Here is a 20,678-nt window from a genome sequence, read left to right on the forward strand (position 1 = left end):
CACCATAATTGTATTTATGTACATACACATGCGAGAACTGCAGTTGATGAGCTATAACTTCTTTTGTCTCCTGACTCTAATAACCAGAAAACATGTTAGTGATTTGGCTGGGCTGCCTGCAATCACTAACACCCAAGCACTCAAGATAAACTGTGATAGTAGGTCATTTGACAAGACAGCTTTGGAACGAAAGAGCTATAATAGACAACTACAAAAATAGTGTATTAGAATGTATTCCAGTATCATTAAGCAAGATTCTGTGTACTATGGAGTTCAAGAATTTTTCGTTAAAAGATAGGTCTCATAGAAATATCCTCTTTCCAGCAGGTTACAAGACTGACTGCTCCCTGAACTTTTAAGCCCATACAAAAATAAAGTTTGTATAATTTTGAACATAGATAGTCAAATATAGAAAGCATGAACTTATTAAAAGACACAGCACTACCCAATGTATAATAAATTTTTAAAGAGCATTTATGATGTTGAAGAGAATGGAATCAGCTAATATGTATAACCACGTATTTCATGGCATCTGTAACCTTCAGTTTGGTAGTGTACTCTGTGTCCATTCTGTTTGACACAAAAGTAGAATTCTAATGGTGTGTAGTGTGGTTGAGCAAATGTTTAATTTTCATAGTTTAACCATATGGGGTTGCAAACAGACATCCTTGTGATATAGGTGAACAATACTAATAGTTTGCCCAACCAGCTGAAATGAAAACTGCTTTTAACAGTAAGAAAGGGCACTCCATCTTATCACCAAGCTATAGAGTCCCTCACAGGTGAAACATTTGTCAAACTAATATTTAGCTAATTGTGTGTCCACCTATGCATCTAGATTTCATACCATTCAATGGAATTTCAGTGGGAATCTTCCGTTTATTTTAGCTGACGATGAGACAAGTGAGGTACAGGTTTTGAAGTTTTGTGAATTGTCTGGACTTCAGCATAATCTTTTATGATGGAAGTGTTAGTCTATTGCGAAATGGCTGACTCTTCCTTTTCATTCCAGCCCAACTATTGGGCAGCTACTGCTGTCTGCTGTATGATTTTAATCCCCACCCCCACCTTTTTTTCCCCAGTAAGTTTTCAGTCTGGCAATGCACTTGATTTTTGTAGTTGTGTGCATGCATGTGTGCTTGCACACCTGTGTTTTAGGATGTTAGTTATGTTTTGACCTTGTAGTTACAGTTTTTAACAATTTTGCACCCATTATTCACACTCGCCTCATAAAATTTTAGTGCGAGCATGAAAGATCTTGAAGCCGTGCGTACACACCAGTATATCCACATATCAACAATTAATCACATTAGGTCTTTGTATTTTGCAATTAGAATGACATTGTGTATGTCACAAAGCCATAGACACTGGATACAGAGAGAGATGTGGTTGTGATTGCCTGTAAATATAGTCCTGTTGCAGTTGAAATTACTGCTTATTTGACAATACGCTTTGTGGTGCTGTAGAGGTGCTGTTGTTGTTGCCAGTAAGTCATTTTGCACAGTTATGGCTGTGATGATGTGAGAGGTAGCAAGCTCATACTTATTCTTCCTTGCATCACTAAAATTCAAAGAGTGGAAACATAAATTTTGGAACCTTCTGTGTATTGAACTTGATGCTCTATTAAGACTCTGCTGTATGTTGTTTTATGCTACATTGAAGTGAAAGGGCAATGTGAAAAAAAAAGAAAAAAACCTGTGCACTTATCACTGTATAAATACCTAACTTTTTCTGGTGATTACTGTATGAAATTTATTTTTAAAGGAATGATTGTACAAAGACTCAGAGCAGTGAGGAAAATAGCATGCACTGAAGTGAAGTGTTTAGAATACAGAAAACACCACAGGCTTTTTTTTTTTTTTTTTTTTTTTTTTGACAACATTGTTTTGTGGTATTCCTGCTACCCCTTTGCTTCCAAAGAAAAGTTTATTCTCAAAAATTATGTTGACACATCTGCAATTGAATAAAATTGTCATATTGACATGAATACCTTTGGCTCTAAGTGGAGTCGCCAATAGATGCACACGCAGTGATCTTTAAAACTTCACGAATGCGACTGGCTTTTTGTGACTTGATCCACTGATATCTTCACTGAGAGCTGTCCATTCTCCTTCCACATTAGTTTCACGTGGTTGCTTTTGTGTTCATGCCGTTTATTTATATCAACAGATAGTAAATGGGTTGGGTTGTTAGTGTTATTTTGCTTGCAGCATCCTCTAATCTAGTTTCTTATTGTTTTGGTTCTCCTAGATTGCCATGCAATGAGCAGGCATCCAAGAAATGTAAATTAATCAAAAAGGAGTTTCAAGCTGCACAAGTAGTGTACATCTGATTTCTATTAATGTGTAATTATCTACAGGTGTTCACCACGAAATATTGTACCTATATTATGATTACAATAATTATATTTAGTCAAAGTTAACTGTAAAGGCAAAGAAACAAAACAGGAAGAGGAATGGTTTGTGCTTAACACAGGCACAAACATAATATCAAAACAATCATTTCTGTTTAGGGAAAAAAATGCTGACTGCTTATATAACCAGATACTACCTGTTTGTGTCAGCAGCAGAGGGTCTTACAATAGTGACTGCTTGGGAGTGCCTAGTGTTGTACAAAATTTTTAAATGGAAACTACAGGGTGTATCAAACCTTTTAGGTCAAATTGAAACAGATGGTAGCGGGTCCACATATGATTATATTGAGATAGGGAGCTAGTTGTTAGAAATGCATATTTATTTTGTTATGGAGATACACAGCATGCATCACATAACGACGACAACATTATAACTCATAGTAATTGTTGAAAGCAATGACTGTCAATCTCAACATGTATTGCAGTGGTGAATGTGGTTCTGCTGCACTGTCGCAAAGATCCCAGGTGTCATTTGTGCACTGGAACAGGCTGAAAATGATAAACAGCATACTCTCTCGACAACCAAACATACCGAAAACAACTTAGCTCATAGCACATGTGTTAGGTGACAAATCCATCCTTCACACCAGTGCATTAACCTGTGCTGCATGAACACCACTATCCCTTGCATCATTTGTCCATTGCATCAGACAGCTTGTGATGTGTGTTACTGTGTACAGTAGTGTACAATGGTGAGGTGTGTCACTGTGTACAGTGCTTGACACATAGTCAAAGATGGAACATTGCTCATCGCAAGAGTTGGCAGACATGCATTTAATGTAGAATGTGGCAGTATGTAGTACCTGTAAAGCAGCTTAAATGTACAGGTAATGCTTTCCCAATGTGCATAATCCTAATTGGAAGAAATTTATCTCTGTGGATACCAACTTACAAGAGATGAGATTATTCTTGTCACAGATCGTTGGGCAAGGTTCCCACCAAAGACACGTCCAACACCATTCTTTGAGGAGATGGTATGGGATCGTGTGGCCATCACCCAGCAATAAACACCTGTCAATTTGCCTGTGAAATGAAATGCACACTTATAGGATGTAGCATGGAGGGTACTGGTAGAACATGTATTAAACCCATATAATAAAGAATGTATGCAAGTACTGGAACCAATGAATTTTTAGCCCTGTATCACAGTGCTGTAATGCCAAACTTTGTACAGTTTGTTTTGTTCATGGATGAGGCCTCATTCGCTGATGATGTTTTAAACACCTGCAGCTGGAGTGAGGACCATCCCCATGCCAGCCACATAGGTGGCCACTAGCAGTGATTCTCTGTCAATATATGAGCATTTTCCAATATCATGTAATAGAACTTTATTTGCTGCCTCCACATTCAACTTTTTCAGGTTACCTGATGTTCCTGCAAGATGTACTTTGAGACTGTACCTCTTGTCTGTGAAAGGATGTGATTTCAACACGGTAGAGCACCAGCCCACTTTGATGTTAACCTCATCATTGGATTGGAAAGAGATGACCTGAGCTATGGCCAGTGTGATCACTGGGTCTTGCACCTCTGGACGTTTTCCTCTGGGCTTAACATCAAGACATTGGTGTATGAAAAACCCCTAGAAACAAATGAAGATCCACTTGCTTGGTTCCAAACTGCCAGTCTCCTGGTACAAAAGACTCCATGGATCTTGGAGACAGTGCAGCAGAACTTCATTGCACCATTGCATGCAAGCACTGAGACTGGTGTTCAGTGGTTTAAACAACTACTATGATCTACATTCTTGTTATACAGTGTACACTGTATGTGCCCATAAAACATGAAATATGCATTTCTGACCATTGGTTCCCTATCTTAATATCATCAGTTTTGGACTCATATCACCTGTTTCAATTTGATCCAGAAGGTATGAGTCACCCTGTATAATAGAACCAGATATCATATTTAATTAGTGTGGGATGCATGCCACAAAAGAAAAAAAAGTTGTTTCATTTACTTATAACAACATAAAAATGTATCAGATTGGTAGATAATGCTTCTTGGATGTTGGAAGCCGGTAAGAGGGACCAGAACATGCAACATGTGATCCTTACTAAATGGAGCTGTTATTCATGAGTAAAGATAAACCTCAAGAAGATATAAATACCGTTATACTAGAAGACTTAGCAGGTGCCGGTAAGCTTCTGTCACTTACATGTAAAAATCTAACTTCAGAAATACATATCCAGTACAGGAATGAAACAAGATGATGAGTGACAATACCAGTAGATATATTTGCAGATGACAAAAAAATGACACGTTTTCTGAGTATACATTACAGATTCACTGAAATCAGCACAGTTTGTCTGCTGTGCTTAGGCCAACAAAAAATATAACATCAGAATTCTTTATGATTTTCCTGAGTGGTGTTCAGACATAATAATAAGAGGAAATAGTGAAAAAAAAACGTGATTATTTGATCAGTAAGCATAAAAATAAAATTAACTTTTCCTACAGCAAGGGCAGAATAATGTCAGCTGTATAATCAGTGTAATAGCAACTACTTAAGTATTAAATCAGAACATACACATTATGAAAGATGAGTAAATAAAACTAGTATTATATTTACAAAAACAGAAATTAGAATCATAGTAAAGGGATTTAGATACAGTTTGCACTGTGAATTAATTAAATCTTGGAGAAAAATTGAGAAGGGCAAATTTCAGATAATTTCAGTGCATGCTAGTTACATTATAATAAAATTATTTGTGATGAGCTACATCTACAGTTGAAAGTTCAATAATGAGGAGAAGCATGTGACTTACTGATTCAAATTGTGTGCCACTTGAGGACTCAGACTCACAGTGTTGTCTTTTATGGGCAATGTTCTTTCCGACAGAGCTGCAGGCTAGATTCAAGATTTGCCGCATAGGCTGCACGTCTCAGTAACACTCTTTTGTCATCCAGACTCTTGAGACTACAATCTCCTTTCACATATTCTGCTAGAAGTTATTTAAGATTATGATCATCAAGTTTTAAGTTTTTACAAGCATTTGAACAAATTCTTCTCTGATGTTGGTACACCAAAAAAAGTTTTGAAAAGAATCAACAGCTTCTTAGGTGATGAATATTGCTATTCACACAAATTTTTTTGACATAAGAGAACATACAGAAATCATTAGATGATAAATCAGGTGAACACAGGCAATGAAATATAAGTTCAGTGTTTGTACTTGTAAAGTAATAAATCCTGTGGCATTGTTTGTGAAAGGTGGCAGTTTCATAATGAAGAATGATGCAATATTTTCAGTAGTTTCCTCGATTTTGTGGGTAACTTACAACAGAGTTGACTATTTCCAGTGTAGCTAAAGGAACAAGCGAATATTTTCTGTGAAATGCTTCATTTAGGAGCCCTTTTTTGTTGTTGCAGTTCATCTGGGAACACGCATTTACTCAGTTGCATTTATTGAATGTTTCTGTATGCCAGTTGACACTAGCCTGTTTTTGAGCTGCAGTCAAATTGTGCATGATCCAGGATCCATTGGGAACATATTCTTTGCAGCTAAATGTTCTTGTAAAATCAAATGTATTGCAGTCTTCGATATGTCTGAGGACGTGTCTGTACAACTGTGAGTCACAGGCCTATGCTCTTCAGTCATACTGCCCACAGAACTGAAGTTCTTTGGAACAAAAACTGATTTTGGCTGACTTCATGAAATTTATCACTGATGGAATGATGACTGTAACAAAATTACACGTAGCAAATACACACATCGAAAAAGGTTTTGCATCACGTTGATTCTGAGAGTTCCGGAACCTGTACAGAAAATTGGAAAAGAGATCAACATAAACGTCATTTCCACTGTTTTTATTGCTCATGAAAACCACACAATGGATGTTGTACTACCATAAGCGAAACCCTCAGAGGTGGTGGTCCAGATTGCTGTACACACCAGTACCTCCAAAACCCAGTAGCACGTCCTCTTGTGTTGATGCATGACTGCATTCGTCGTCGCATATTACCCACAAGTTCATTGAGGCACTGTTGGTCCAGAGTGTCCCACTCCTCAACAGCGATTCGGCATAGATCCCTCAGAGTGGTTGGTGGGTCACACGTCCATAAACGGCCTTTTTCAATCTATCCCAGGCATGTTTGATAGGGTTCATGTGTGGAGAACATGCTGGCCACTCTAGTCGAGTGATGTCGTTATCCTGAAGGAAGTCATTCACAAAATGTGCATGATGATAGTGCGAATTGTCGTCTACGAAGACGAATGCCTCGCCAATATGCTACCAATATGGTTTCACTATCAGTCGGAGGATGGCATCCACATGTTGTACAGCCATTACGGCGCCTTCCATGACCACCAGCGGCGTATGCCACCCCAAATGTAATGCCACCCCAAAACAGCAGGGAACCTCCACCTTGCTGCACTCATAGGACAGTGTGTCTAAGGCATTCAGCCTGACCGGGTTGCCTCCAAACACGTCTCCGACATTTGTCTGGTTGAATGAATATGCGACACTTGTCAGTGAAGAGGAAGTGGTGCCAGTCCTATGTGGTCCATTCAGCAATTTGTTGGGCAAGTCTGTACTGCGCTGCATGATGTCGTGGTTGCAAAGATGGACCTCGCCATTTACGTTGGGACTGAAGTTGCATATCGTGCAGCCTATTGCGCACAATTTGAGTTGTAACATGATGTCCTGTGGCTGCACAAAAAGCATTATTCAACATGATGGCATTGCCGTCACGGTTCTTCCGAGTCATAATCCGTAGGTAGCAGTCATCCACTCCAGTAGCCCTTGGGCGGCCTGAGTGAGGCATGTTATCGACAGTTCCTGTCTCTCTGTATCTCCTCCATGTCTGAACAATATTGCTTTTGTTCACTCCAAGACGCCTGGACACTTCCTTGTTGTGAGCCTTTCCTGGCACAAAGTAAAAATATGGACGCAATTGAACTGCGGTATTGACCATCTAGGCATGGTTGAACTACAGACAACACAAGCCGTGTACCTCCTTCCTGCTGCTGGAATGACTGGAACAGATCAGCTGTCGGACCCCGTTTGTCCAATAGGTGCTGGTCATGCATGGTTGTTTACATCTTTGGGCGGATTTAGTGACATCTCTGAACAGTCAAAGGGACTGTGTCTGTGATACAATATCCACAGTCAACGTCTATTTTCAGAAGTTCTGGGTACTAGGGTGATGCAAAACTTTTTTTTGATGTGTGTACATGATCAATTAGCAAAAGTTGAACAAAGGAAAGGTAGATGGTGGTGTTATGTTAGTCCATTATGAAACTGAGTACTGTTCCCAGCCACCATTGTTTTAACAGTAACAAACAAGAATTTTCAAAACCAGTTGTAATCTGAACAGTACCATCTAGTGGTCATTTGTAAAAACAGTTTCTTTGAACTTACGTCACCAATTTCTTCCGTCAGCCGTGCCCAGTCAGGGCTTGTTATCAGCACCAAGTGATTTTGTGTTGTGGAGATGTTGAACTGAAATTTCCTTATTCCAGGGGTAAAAGCCAAGCAAAGTCTATGGATGAGGCAAGAGACTAAGGTCTGCATCTGAATCCTTCTCCAACATGCCATTTAAATCTGTAAGAAGTTTTTCCAGCAATGTACACTTCACTCCAGAGTGAAATATATATCTTGTATTAATAATGATGTTGGATGCATGTCAGATCGTACTTTTTTGGGGGGGGGGAAAAAAAAAAAAAAAAAAAAAGATTCTCAAGAGACGCTGAGAATTCTGAAGTTGTGTACACTCAAAGAAAGAAATATATGTGCAGTACTGTGAAAAATCTCCTGAAATAATCCTCTGGACTGATAATAGCTGTGACAGAGGCTTATAATCAATATAATTTTTCGAAATATTTATGAATGTAAATGAGCATTAGTGTACAGTTCTATAAAAAAAGTTACCTCTGTGACACAGGTTACTTAGAGTTACACAATACAGATGTAGATGTAGTTCTGTAACACTAGATGGTGTGGTCAGCACAAAGGGACAAGGTCAGCGACCAGTTTATGTCAAATTAGTGCTGTATTTACTGTTGTGTGGTGAGGTTTAGGTATCCCCTTTCAATACAAGACATGTTCCATTCAGGCAAGATACTACTGCTGCTTCTTTATTTACAAAGTGGATATATATATAAGAAAACTATATGGAATGTGGAGATAGACATGTAAAGTATGTTTAGAAATGGCAGGTGCAGTTACCAATCATGAGTTAGTGCAGCAGACTCCTAGTTTTCTCATTAAGAAGCCCTGATTGATTTTAACCCCATTTGTAAAAATACACTTTCTTTGATTTTGATATTGCATTAGTTTCCATATTACATACATTGATGGGTCTAGATAGGGGATAGTTTTAGTTGCCCTGTTATTTTGCTGCTCATGTCATCTTAGTGAGTTAATTTGATGCAGAACTGTGGTCATTACAGTGAGATTATAATAAAGAGATAGTCCTTAGTTACTCTGATTTAATCAGTGTCCTCTAGAGAGAATGATGTGGAATATGTATGCACTCCTTTGTAAATACAAATCCAGTGTAGCAGATGGAATTATGCTGAGTGTCAAATCGTGTAGGATTTGAAAGAAAATTATGGTGAAAGCAGGTCCAGAATCACAGCTTCTGTCACTGTCAAGGACAGATATTTTATTTCCCTGGAACACTGCGTGATTTGAAGTGGCAAATAATTAACTGTGACCAGGCTTCTCCTTGCCACAGTGACAGAAGATGGCAGATATTAGATAATAGGGTAATGTGTGATGTTGGCTTCTGTCCAGTTTCTATGGGAAAAGTTATGTATGCTATATAAAGGTGCTCAATATTCATACCCATTTCTGTGACTATGTGTAGGGATTCATCTATCTTCTGTAAAGGAAGGCTTTTAGCAAATTAAACTTGATAAAAATTATTATACGTTAGTAGTATTACAGCCAAGATTTTAAATTGAGCAGTTTGAGTAATAGCAGAATAGACAGATCAGGTGTCATTGCAAAATCCTTGAAATCAAAATAATCAAATTTAAATTTGTTTCTCAGCCATCTACACCCCCCCCCCCCCCCCCCCAACGCGCGCGCGCACGCACACACACACACACACACACACACACACACACACACACACACACACACACACCTTTCCTTTTCTTCTGCTTATTTTTGTTGTATCATTACTCCTGGTAACTATTTTAATTCATACTTTCTTGCAGAATTAAGGCTGTGATGGAAATATATTGCAGTTTCCAGAATGAAACTACATCAGTAAGCAATGCAACAGTTTGATATTGATTTAGGAACCCGATACCTAGGATTAACAGTTATGTGTACAATAATTTTACCAAATTGAAACTGCCACTTCAGAACATTGGTTGTTTGAGTTAATGGGTAATTTTGATAATCTATGTGAATATTATTTATGCCATTTGTCTGCTAGTGCTTCCTACTGTTGCATTTAATCCTACTGTTGCATTTAATCCAAATAAATGTTTTACTATGTGGCAGTTGAGCATCACATTTACACCTTTGGAAATGTTTGTCATAACTTCCAGGCACAAGCAAGCTTATGGGAGAGTTCACGGAAATTGGACTTGCTTCGAAAATCTCTGGAACTGCGAAGACAGGAATTGCCACCCGACTCTCCAGCAGCAGCACAACTGAAACATGAACTACAGACAGCACAGGCAGCTTCACCTGTCCCTGTAACTTACACCAGCCTACAACCACTGCGACCAGGCCCTTCTCCAGGACCTAGCCTGAGTCAGCCAATGTCTCCAGCTTCACCAGCAGCATCATTTTCTTCTCCTCCATCTTTTGGGCGCTGTGCTGCAGTCACTGGAAAACTGGAAGTCAGGTACAATGTTTCTGCAATGTCGCAATGCATTTATTGATAAAATGTAATTAACATTTGCTAACTATTATTTGCATATGGTTTCACTGGACATTTTCATGTGGAAACACGTTCATCCAGTGTACAATATTTCTGCAATCTTTTTTAGTTCTGTTTTGGTTTCTCTGCCAACAAGAGATTCTATTTAATTGTTTTACTGTTCTTCACAAAATACTAATATTGTGTAGCATGACCAATTATCAGATACTACAAAAAATGGGATGACTTGTCTCTAGTTGGTTATATTCTGGAGGTCTTCAGATTCTTCAGCTGGAAAAAAAAGGACAACTTCATGTTAATGTAAGACAATTAAATCACATTCTTTTGCTTTTGAGCTAGTACTGTTTGCCTCCCTAGTGCACCAAACTTAACAGCTAATGGAAGAACTTAGTAGAGGGAGCTTATTAGTCTGAAAATCATTTAGAATAATATTAAAGTAATAATTAATCATCAATTTAAAAAGAGTTTACAGTGAAATCACTGATAATCTTACATCAAGGGCAGCTGAAGAGGCACAGACAAAGAAAAGGAACATAATGGCAAGGATAATATGGAGTACTTGTGGTAAACTAAATAGTTTTCAAAACTAATTGTGTGATGTGCCTGAAACAGAAAGTTTATAATAAATCTGTGTTACCATTCCAGCTTACGTCAGTGATATATGAACTTTGAATGTAAAAGCCATTCAAAAGCTGGGTGATGAAGAGATTTAGTTTGGGAAAGAATATAGCCTACCAGAGACAAATCCTCAAATTTATAAAGTAGTTATTCTAATAATATCTAAAAGTTAGTCAATATTTGTGTAAAGTTACATGGGTTCTTTCCTGTTTTTCAAATGGTGGGTGCATGACAGGCAACGTAAATGATAGGTAATAAAAGTGGTGTGTTTGATGACAGGCTTTTATATCTGCAGCTATTTGGAGTCTTCTGTGTGTTGTATCAGCTATTTTAGAAATTTTTGTTTACTATGAAAGTGACAACACCAGTAATGTGGCTGTTAAGATATAATGAGTCACACAGAAATTTAAAGGCAGATGTTTGATGTCAGTGTAGTTCCTTGTGATTTACTTGCACTGTTGTGTTATTGAATTTAGGTTTAATTTGTATTTGTTTTCTTTATTTGAAGGTTAATGGGTTGTCAAGACTTGCTAGAAGAGGTTCCGGGACGTTCTCGTCGAGACAAAGATTCCATCTCTGGCCCTGCTGACTTACGTTCCTTCGTAAAAGGGGTTACAGGACGCAGTTCTAGCAAGTCCTATAGTGTGAAAGATGAAACAAGTAGTAAGTTTATGCATATCTACACACACACACACACACACACACACACACACACACACACACACACACACACATACACAATATACTGTAATAATTACAATTACATGGAATATTTTCATTAAAAGTGGTGTAATATTGAATTTTAGTACAATGACCCCCCCCCCCCCCCCCACACACACACACACAAACACACCTGTGCCAGCTGGACACACACACACACCTGTGCCAGCTGGACACACACACAAATATTGGGATTGCATTTCAGTAGATGGATAGAGGGGGAGAGAGGCAGGAAGCAGGCAGAGTGGTTGGGTGTGGATGAGCTACCTGCTTGGAGGGAGACAGTAGGTTTGCTGCCTAGAAATGCAGGAAGGAGGGTTGGCAGGTGTATAGGTTAGGCATGTGATGCAGGGGCATTGAAACATGATGAAGGTGACATGGAGATTTTTATTGGGAAAGGATGATAGGACAGAAAGAGGGAAAACTGTTGGATGGAAGATGTGAGAACTGGATTAGCAGAGATTCAGACCAGGACGGTTACGAGGGTAAAGGAAGTGTTGCAGGAATAAGTCCCATCTAGCCCAGAAAGGTAGTGATCGAGGAAAGGATCCAAATGTCCCAGGTTGCGAAGCAACCATTGAAATTGAGCATTTTGTGCCACTAGATGGTGAGCTTTGTTCTAAGCTGAAGTTTGGCTTTAGCCATTCCTTCTGGTGCACATCTAGTGGGTTGTCATACCCGCACAAAACAGGTGTCATATCCTTGTGGAAAGGGGTGGGGAGTGGTTCCAGGATGTTGAGTTCCACCTCTGTGATGGCTCTGTACAAGTCTCTGACTGTATTAAACACACCAAACACCAACAATACGTGCATTTTGACAGCTGTTACCTGTTCCGCACCAAAAAATCGCTTCCATACAGCCTGGCCACCTATGGACAACATGTTTGCATTGATGAGAACTGTGTTGGCCGTTATGCTGAAGATCTCATGAGGACTCCCACAGACAGCCACTATTTTCCAAGTCTAATCCACAAACAGATTTTCTGTTTCATATCCTCACTCATCCCTAATCCTCCCCCCACACCCAGGAACAAGCTACAAATGATCATCCCCCCTTGTCACCCCTGGCCTGGAACAATTGCGAAATATCCTTCGCCAAGGCTTTGATTATTTATCATCAATCATCATGCCCAAGAATCACGGACATCCTACCCAAGATCATAACTATCCATCTTAAAGTGATATTCCATCACCCATGCAACCTACACAATATCCTGGGTGCATCCATATGCGACTGCCACTCCCAACTCGTTGCTACAGGCATCCAGTCCCTGTAGAAGACCCAGTTGCAAGACCTGTCTGTTCCACCCACCCAGAACTGTCTATTCCAGTCCTTTCACACACCTGTCCCATCCCATCACATGCGTGGTCACCTGTGAGAGTAGTCACGTCATATACCAACTCTGCGATAATCACTGCAAAGCTTTTTATGTTGGTATGCCAACCAACTGGCTGTCAACCAGAGTGAATGGCCAGTGCCGAACTTTGGCCAGGAACAGAATTGATAACGTAGTGGCGCAACATGCAGCTGAGCCAACATATATGATTTCAGTGGCTCTCTCCCTCTAAAAGCTCCTCCTGACACTACGCCCACGTCATCCTAGTCCACCTACTGAAAAATGCAATCCTGTCATTGTGTGTCCAGCCTGGATAATGTACGGAAAAGGTTGTGTGTGTGTGTGTGTGTGTGTGTGTGTGTGTGTGTGTGTGTGTTTTTTTATTACTCCTATCAGAATTTTACATCTCTCCTTTTTCTGCCCCATGTGTAATGATAATTTATGCATCATCCACAGAGCTATCCATTGTTCTTAGCACTATTTCTTCCATATTTTTCACACCATAAACTCATACTTTGTTATCCAGTTCCATTTACAGCCATCTGACATCCTGATCCATTTCCTGCAACATTTCACGTTTTCCTGGCACCATTTCAACCCAAATTAATTCCTACTCCATCTGTTCGAGGACCTTTCCTTTCCATAGTTAAAAACCCAGTCCCACGTCCTGTTCCTTAAGTACTGTCTAACTGTGGAGCCCCCCCCCCCCCCCCCCAAACAGTTAAAAAAAAAAAAAAAAATCCCTTTTCTGGATACCACTTCTCCTTTCACGACGACCTTCATCTTTTCAGATTCTGCCAGTCCCTATCCCTCAGAAACCTCATACTGCAGAAATTAGGGTGTATATGACCCAGGAGATCTGGGATAAACCCTGGGATTTTTTCATCCGGGAGAAAAACCGTGAAAAAACCAGGAATTTTTTAGAATTCTGGGAATTTTTCATTGTTTTAATTTTCTGTTAAAATTTTGTAATTTTGACTGGTAAGAACCAATACTCTAACAAAGGATATTACTGATTCCCACTACTGCAGAATAATACTTCAAGAATAAAACATAAACGAGAGAAAAAAACAAAAATAACTTAAATTACAAAGGAAATGTGTCATATACAATGACGACACACAGTGCTCATGCAAATGTCTGCCAACAGCAAAATGTGTCTAAGGCTTTAGAAAGACTATGCAATGCTTCATAACAACAAACTGCCTCCGGTGAGCATGAAGTCACAACTATTTACATTAGATTTGTTTTAGCAGTTATGAGCGAGCTCTTGCGCATGTGCAGTTGAGTCACGTTTGAGTAGTAGATTCTCCCGCTTCTGACTACAGGAATGTGGCTGTTGACTGTGCAAGCAGTCACAGCAAGCCGCTAAATGCTACTGGGAAATGGGGGCACCAAATTCATATTCGGGGGGGGGGGGGGGGGGGGGGGGGGACTTTGTTTCACAAAGCACCTAGCATCCAATGCACGTTGGTCTGTCAGTTATTCATATGATTTTGAAACACATTTCTGTTGGTTTTTGAACATTCTTGAACACATTTTAAGTTGATTTACGAATGAATCATAAGTTGATTTTTGAATGCGTGCTTAGTGTACTTGATGTCTCTGTCAGGCGAATCTTTATCGCATCTAGAAATAAACTTTCCGCAGACAAAAGGGGACGGGACTATACGAGCTGAGCGGAGTCAAGCCGAATGGATGGATGCCAGTTGCTGTCTGATTATGTGGTTGATTGGGTTTGCAAATGATCAGCATTGTTGTAATTACTAGTGAAATCCATAGATTCAGACTACCAGAAAGGAAATAAACGTTTAACAGGAATAACAGGTGAGAAAGATTACATATAATCTTCTCGGTATACCCAAGCAAATGAAATTTTGACAGAAAATTTTTGGCCAGATCACTACACTAATAAGGATCAGTTGTACAGTCCCCGGCTAGCAGCTGCTTAAGTTGTATTCTGGAAGTAACGTGGAAAATGTGTTGTATGAACATGTAACAATGCCTAACCGGAGAATAATCGTGAGATAACTAAACCTGTGGTTCTGGCAGGGTTAGTGAAGTTGATCGGCGAAAAATTTTGACAATGGCAGGAACAGCTACAGAATTGGTGATAACAAGATTGTTTGTTAGAATGAGGAAGGAGAAGAAATGGGGACGTCACACGAATTATGGAAGAATAAGACGATTCAAAATTTATATCAAAATTTCGTAGTACTACTTTTCGATCTCATACTTGAGAAACTGGTGCATATGAACAAAATGTGAAACTATTTCCTAACATAAAGCTTTTAGCTTGTAGTAGGCCTAATAAGCACATTTGATGTTGGTACTTCGTGAATTATATTCTGTCGTGTTATAAAAATGACCATTTGTGCGAAAAGAGTCTAATTTATTTGGTGTGTGTTATAAAATTACTGCAATATTAGAAAGGCCTATTTTGTTTTATCTAGCAGATAGTGACAAAATAGATGTAATCAGATCGAGAAACCACAGCAGTCTTGAGTATTATTTGTATTAACAGGTTTTTCAGTATTAGATAATGACATTTTGATTTTTCATGTAGTAAAATGTTTGCCGAATTCTGATGAGGTAATAGATTCTTTCGTAGAAAGGAAAGCACCCAGTGTAAAGCTTTAGCAAGATTAGAGAGAAAAAAATGCTAGAAGCTAAGGATTGAAGAAATGTGTACTTACTTGCTTGTCTCTCTATTCGTTTTATGTATTGTATATTTAATTTTACTATTATAATTTTTTTTCCAAAACAGCAACTTATTAACTAATAGGCAATAAAGAGTGCAAATTTTCTGAAGAGTTCTTGTTCTCCCGATGACATATCATCCTATCCGCGATTAACTGTGAGATTATTTTTTAAGGAGGGGCAGGCTGTCAAACCGGCCGACTGGGAGCAGGAGAGGCACCACAGGACATTTCAATTTCTACTGTCCTGAATATAGTTTGATGCCATCCATTACAAAATATACACGTTTCAATTCCACAGTGAACATATTTTTGAAAATTCGATTTTTTTTTAGCATTGACTCAGTTAGCAAATATCGTAGATCAGGGGCTGATGCGCAGAGCAGTCTGAGGTATAGTGGGGAGTCTCCACGTGACCCGTGTTTACATTTAGTGATTTTGCTGTTTACCCTTCGTTTACTCTCACATCAAATGAAAACAAAACGGATATCTGTGACTGGGAGCTATCAAGTGAATTAAAATACATTCACGTAATTATGGAAGGCTAAAATATATTTTTTGTTTCAGATTTTATTTTATTTACACCTTTCTGACAGTCAAGCATTAATCACCTTGCAGAACAATGAAGTTATTTTTGTCTGTTTGCTAAAGAACTTTGACTTTTATTAACTTTTTCCTCAGAAGGAGTCAATGTATTTGAAACGAATTGTTTAATTCCTCAGTACTGGCTAGTTTCAACTGTTCGCTGCATTTCAAGTGCATGTTTTCATCTTCTAGCACATACGGCATTATGCCATAATAGAGAACCAAACATGATACGAGGTGCATTCAAGTTCTAAGGCCTCTGATTTTTTTTTCTAATTAACTACTCACCCGAAATCGATGAAACTGGTGTTACTTCTCAATGTAATCGCCCTGCAGACGTACACATTTTTCACAACACTGACGCCATGATTCCATGGCAGCGGCGAAGGCTTCTTTAGGAGTCTGTTTTGACCACTAGAAAATCGCTGAGGCAATAGCAGCACGGCTGGTGGATGTGCGGCCACGGAAAGTGTCTTTCGTTGTTGGAAAAAGCCAAAAGTCACTAGGAGCCAGGTCAGGTGAGTAGGGAGCATGAGGAATCACTTCAAAGTTGTTATCACGAAGAAACTGTTGCGTAACGTTAGCTCGATGTGCGGGTGCGTTGTCTTGGTGAAACAGCACACGCACAGCCCTTCCCGGACGTTTTTGTTGCAGTGCAAGAAGGAATTTGTTCTTCAAAACATTTTCGTAGGATGCACCTGTTACCGTAGTGCCCTTTGGAACGCAATGGGTAAGGATTACACCCTCGTTGTCCCAGAACATGGACACCATCATTTTTTCAGCACTGGCGGTTACCCAAAATTTTTTGGTGGCGGTGAATCTATGTGCTTCCATTGAGCTGACTGGCGCTTTGTTTCTGGATTGAAAAATGGCATCCACGTCTCATCCATTGTCACAACCGACGAAAAGAAAGTCCCATTCATGCTGTTGTTGCGCGTCAACATTGCTTGGCAACATGCCACATGGGCAGCCATGTGGTCATCCGTCAGCATTCGTGCCACCCACCTGGATGACACTTTCCGCATTTTCAGGTCGTCATGCAGGACTGTGTGCACAGAACCCACAGAAATGCCAACTCTGGAGGCGATCTGTTCAACAGTCATTCGGCGATCCCCCAAAACAATTCTCTACACTTTCTCGATCATGTCGTCAGACCGACTTGTGCGAGCCCGAGGTTGTTTCGGTTTGTTGTCACACGATGTTCTGCCTTCATTAAACTGTCGCACCCACGAACGCACTTTCGACACATCCATAACTCCATCACCACATGTCTCCTTCAACTGTCGATGAATTTCAATTGGTTTCACACCACGCAAATTCAGAAAACGAATGATTGCACGCTGTTCAAATAAGGAAAAAGTTGCCATTTTAAGTATTTAAAACAGTTCTCATTCTCGCCGCTGGCGGTAAAATTCCATCTGCCGTACGGTGCTGCCATCTCTGGGACGTATTGACAACGAATGCGGCCTCGTTTTAAAACAATGCGCATGTTTCTATCTCTTTCCAGTCCAGAGAAAAAATATCGGTGGCCTTAGAACTTGAATGCACCTCGTATAATACAGTACTGATGCTCCAAGAAAATTAACATTCTGAAAATCACACTGAAAAGATTAATAACAGGTCAAGGTCTACTTCGTTGGGAATCTGGACGTACAAATGTGCACTTTAAATGTGCACGTTTTAGTATGGTTCATGAAATTCGGATGCTCTGTTCAATGTTTTACATACACATACATACCTACAGGATTCCTACGTCTTGGTAGCTGTGCTAGCATGGTGTAGCTTGTTATCTGCGCTCTCCGGCAACTGCAGAAACGAACGTATTTCTAACAGGCACAGGAAAATATTGCAAATGGTGGTTTGAAAAGCGTTTCTTTCAAAGTAAATATCCTTTTACATAAGTTGAACTATGTGCGAGAGTGTTCCATGGATTTCTTAAATCACAGAGCGTTTGACTCTCATTTAAAAGTAAACTCTTTGATGATGAGCCATTTAGGAGAATTTCGAACCCTGAAGATCAGACATTTATGTCATTATTAAAAATTTTATTGGTACATTTGTGTGATATATCTTAAAGTGTAACACACGCAAAAAAGATCAACATTATATGCAAAGCTTAGCTTCTCTTGCACCTTATTAACCTTAGAGACCATTATTATATGTGAAAGCTTTGCTTTTCTTGTAGCAATGTATGTATATTAATTTAAACTATTAACTTTCCCTGTTTGTGTGTTCGTGCTACTTAACAGTAATGTTGCTGTTGGCTGACTACATCACGTGCCCTATGCTCTGAATCTGCGGCATTTAATGGAATTCTAATGTATACTTTCATAATACGAAAATACGCAGTGTATATGTTGCTGTACATCAAAGATACTTCCAAAACCTGTCTTTTTCCCTGAGTTTTGTTTTCTAAAGTGCTGGGAAATTCTGTGCCCGTGTATAAAACCAAAACCATTCAAAGGACTGATAAGTTTTGCAGTTCTGAGGGAAAATGTACTGTCACTTAACAACAAAAAGTGTGTTTTCACCTGGGAGGAAGTGTGTTTTTAACCGAGAAATCCGGGAAATTTTTTTTTCTTGTCCACATATACATCCTGAGAAACACATCTCCAGGGCATAGACATCCCTGAACCATCTGTGCTCCCTCTGCGATATATTGCTAATGTGAAATCCTAACTATATACAGCACATCTCCAAAATTGAAACATTTAATCTCCAACACCTGGAAGAGCATTTCAGACATCACCTCCATAAATTGTCCAAACTGTTGACGTCCTACTCCTGGCCTGGAGCTCCCATCACCATGCTTTCTACCTACAGTGAACCCCCATGTCAACCGCTCATAACAGTTTGCTAACTCTCTCCCAACACTCCATGAAATACAGAGCCCAAACTAACCCAAAACATTGTTGTTGACCTTTCCACCAAAAGCCTCAACCCCACAGAAAGTTCATTCCTACCCAGAGGCCTCACCTTCAACCTCAAGCTTAAGTTTAACTGTATTGAACTTATCAAAGACCTACTCATCTTCTCCCAATTCCTACAGTGGGAAGGTTTCTTTGTTACCAATCCCTCAAATCAAACTTGACCTAATCCCAACATAGAACTTTGCTTCTCCCACTTCATACCACCATCCAACTGCAACCCCTCCCCCTCCCTTCCACCCTCCTCTCGCACCTGACAAACCCTATGGAGATCATACTCCAGGAATTCTGACCGCTAACTTGACCTCAGCACCATTCCCCAGGTTCCTTCCTAAGAACAATAAGCTCTCAGCAGAAGAAAGAACAGCCATTGACTACCTGTAGATAAAGACGGAAGGCTTCCACAAAACTGTTTTGACTCCTCCAGGTACGAGAGCTTGAACATAATCTCCTATCCCTACTGAAATCCTAGGCCCACCCCAAAACCTCTTTCCTGAGTCCATCTCCCTTCTCAAAGATATGACACCTTGCACATCTACTTTCTACATGCTTCCCAGAATATAGGAACCAACAATCCTGGGCACCCCATTGAGTTGATTATTGTGCTCTTACACACCATCGAGTTGATTATTGTGCTCCTACTGAAGGAAATTCCACTCTCATTGACCAACACCTCCAACCCTTTGCCCTAAACCTAGCCTCGTACATCAAAGATACTAACTTCCTTCACCTTAGATCCGTGTGTGTTACTGTTTACGTAACCTCCATGTACACCAACATCTCTTATGTCCATGTCCTTGCCGCTATTGCACAAGTCCTTCAGATTTCAAACCCACTACCTCATTCATCATACACCTTACTAACTATATCCTGGCACACAACTACTTCTCCTTAGAGGAGAAAACATGTAAACAAACCTGCAGCACAGCCATGGACACCCGTATTGCACCCTCCTATGTCGACCTTTGTATAGCCTGCCAAATCACCAAACCTGTTGTCTGGTTCAGTTTCATTGATAATGTCTTCATGATCTGGACTCTGGAACAAGACACTCAATTCTCATTCCTCAACAACAACAACACCACCACCACCATCCCTCCAGTCTGCTTCATCTGATCCTCCCCAGCCCAACATGCCACCTTCCTGGATGTTGCTTTCTACCCCTCTGATGGCTCTATCCACACCACTGTCCACATAAAATCCACTAACCTCTAACATTAACTGTATTACAACAACTGTCATCCCATCCATTCGAAAAAATCACTCCCATACAGCCTGGCCACCTGTGCATGATATATCTTCAGTGACAAGAACTCTCTTGCCCAGTATGCCGATGGTTTCATCAGGTTCTTCACAGACAGACCTACCAACCCCCTCCCCCTGCCTGCCACTCCACCTCATTACCAAACCTAGTTTGTAAACACATTTCTCAAGTCATATTCTCACACACCCCTAATTCTCCCACCACTCTCAAGGTTCCAACTACAAAGGACTGCCCTCGTTGTCAGCCAGTGTCACCTGGATTTGAACAGCTGAA

At 39.9% G+C, this 20,678-nt stretch overlaps 1 protein-coding gene across 4 annotated transcripts in view; it reads left to right on the top strand.

The window, feature by feature from the left end:
- Positions 1-20,678, top strand: part of LOC126481251 (serine/threonine-protein kinase N) — a 335,672-nt gene that overhangs the window by 214,568 nt on the left and 100,426 nt on the right. For all 4 annotated transcript variants that reach the window (XM_050104868.1, XM_050104869.1, XM_050104866.1 and 1 more), the window contains exons 6-7: positions 9,919-10,220; positions 11,383-11,537. In XM_050104868.1, coding sequence (XP_049960825.1) covers positions 9,919-10,220; positions 11,383-11,537 — 457 coding nt within the window. The remainder of the gene's footprint in view (positions 1-9,918; positions 10,221-11,382; positions 11,538-20,678) is intronic.

The sequence above is a fragment of the Schistocerca serialis genome, chromosome 5 (assembly GCF_023864345.2).
Source record: "Schistocerca serialis cubense isolate TAMUIC-IGC-003099 chromosome 5, iqSchSeri2.2, whole genome shotgun sequence".
NCBI classification, from domain to species: Eukaryota; Metazoa; Arthropoda; class Insecta; order Orthoptera; family Acrididae; genus Schistocerca; species Schistocerca serialis.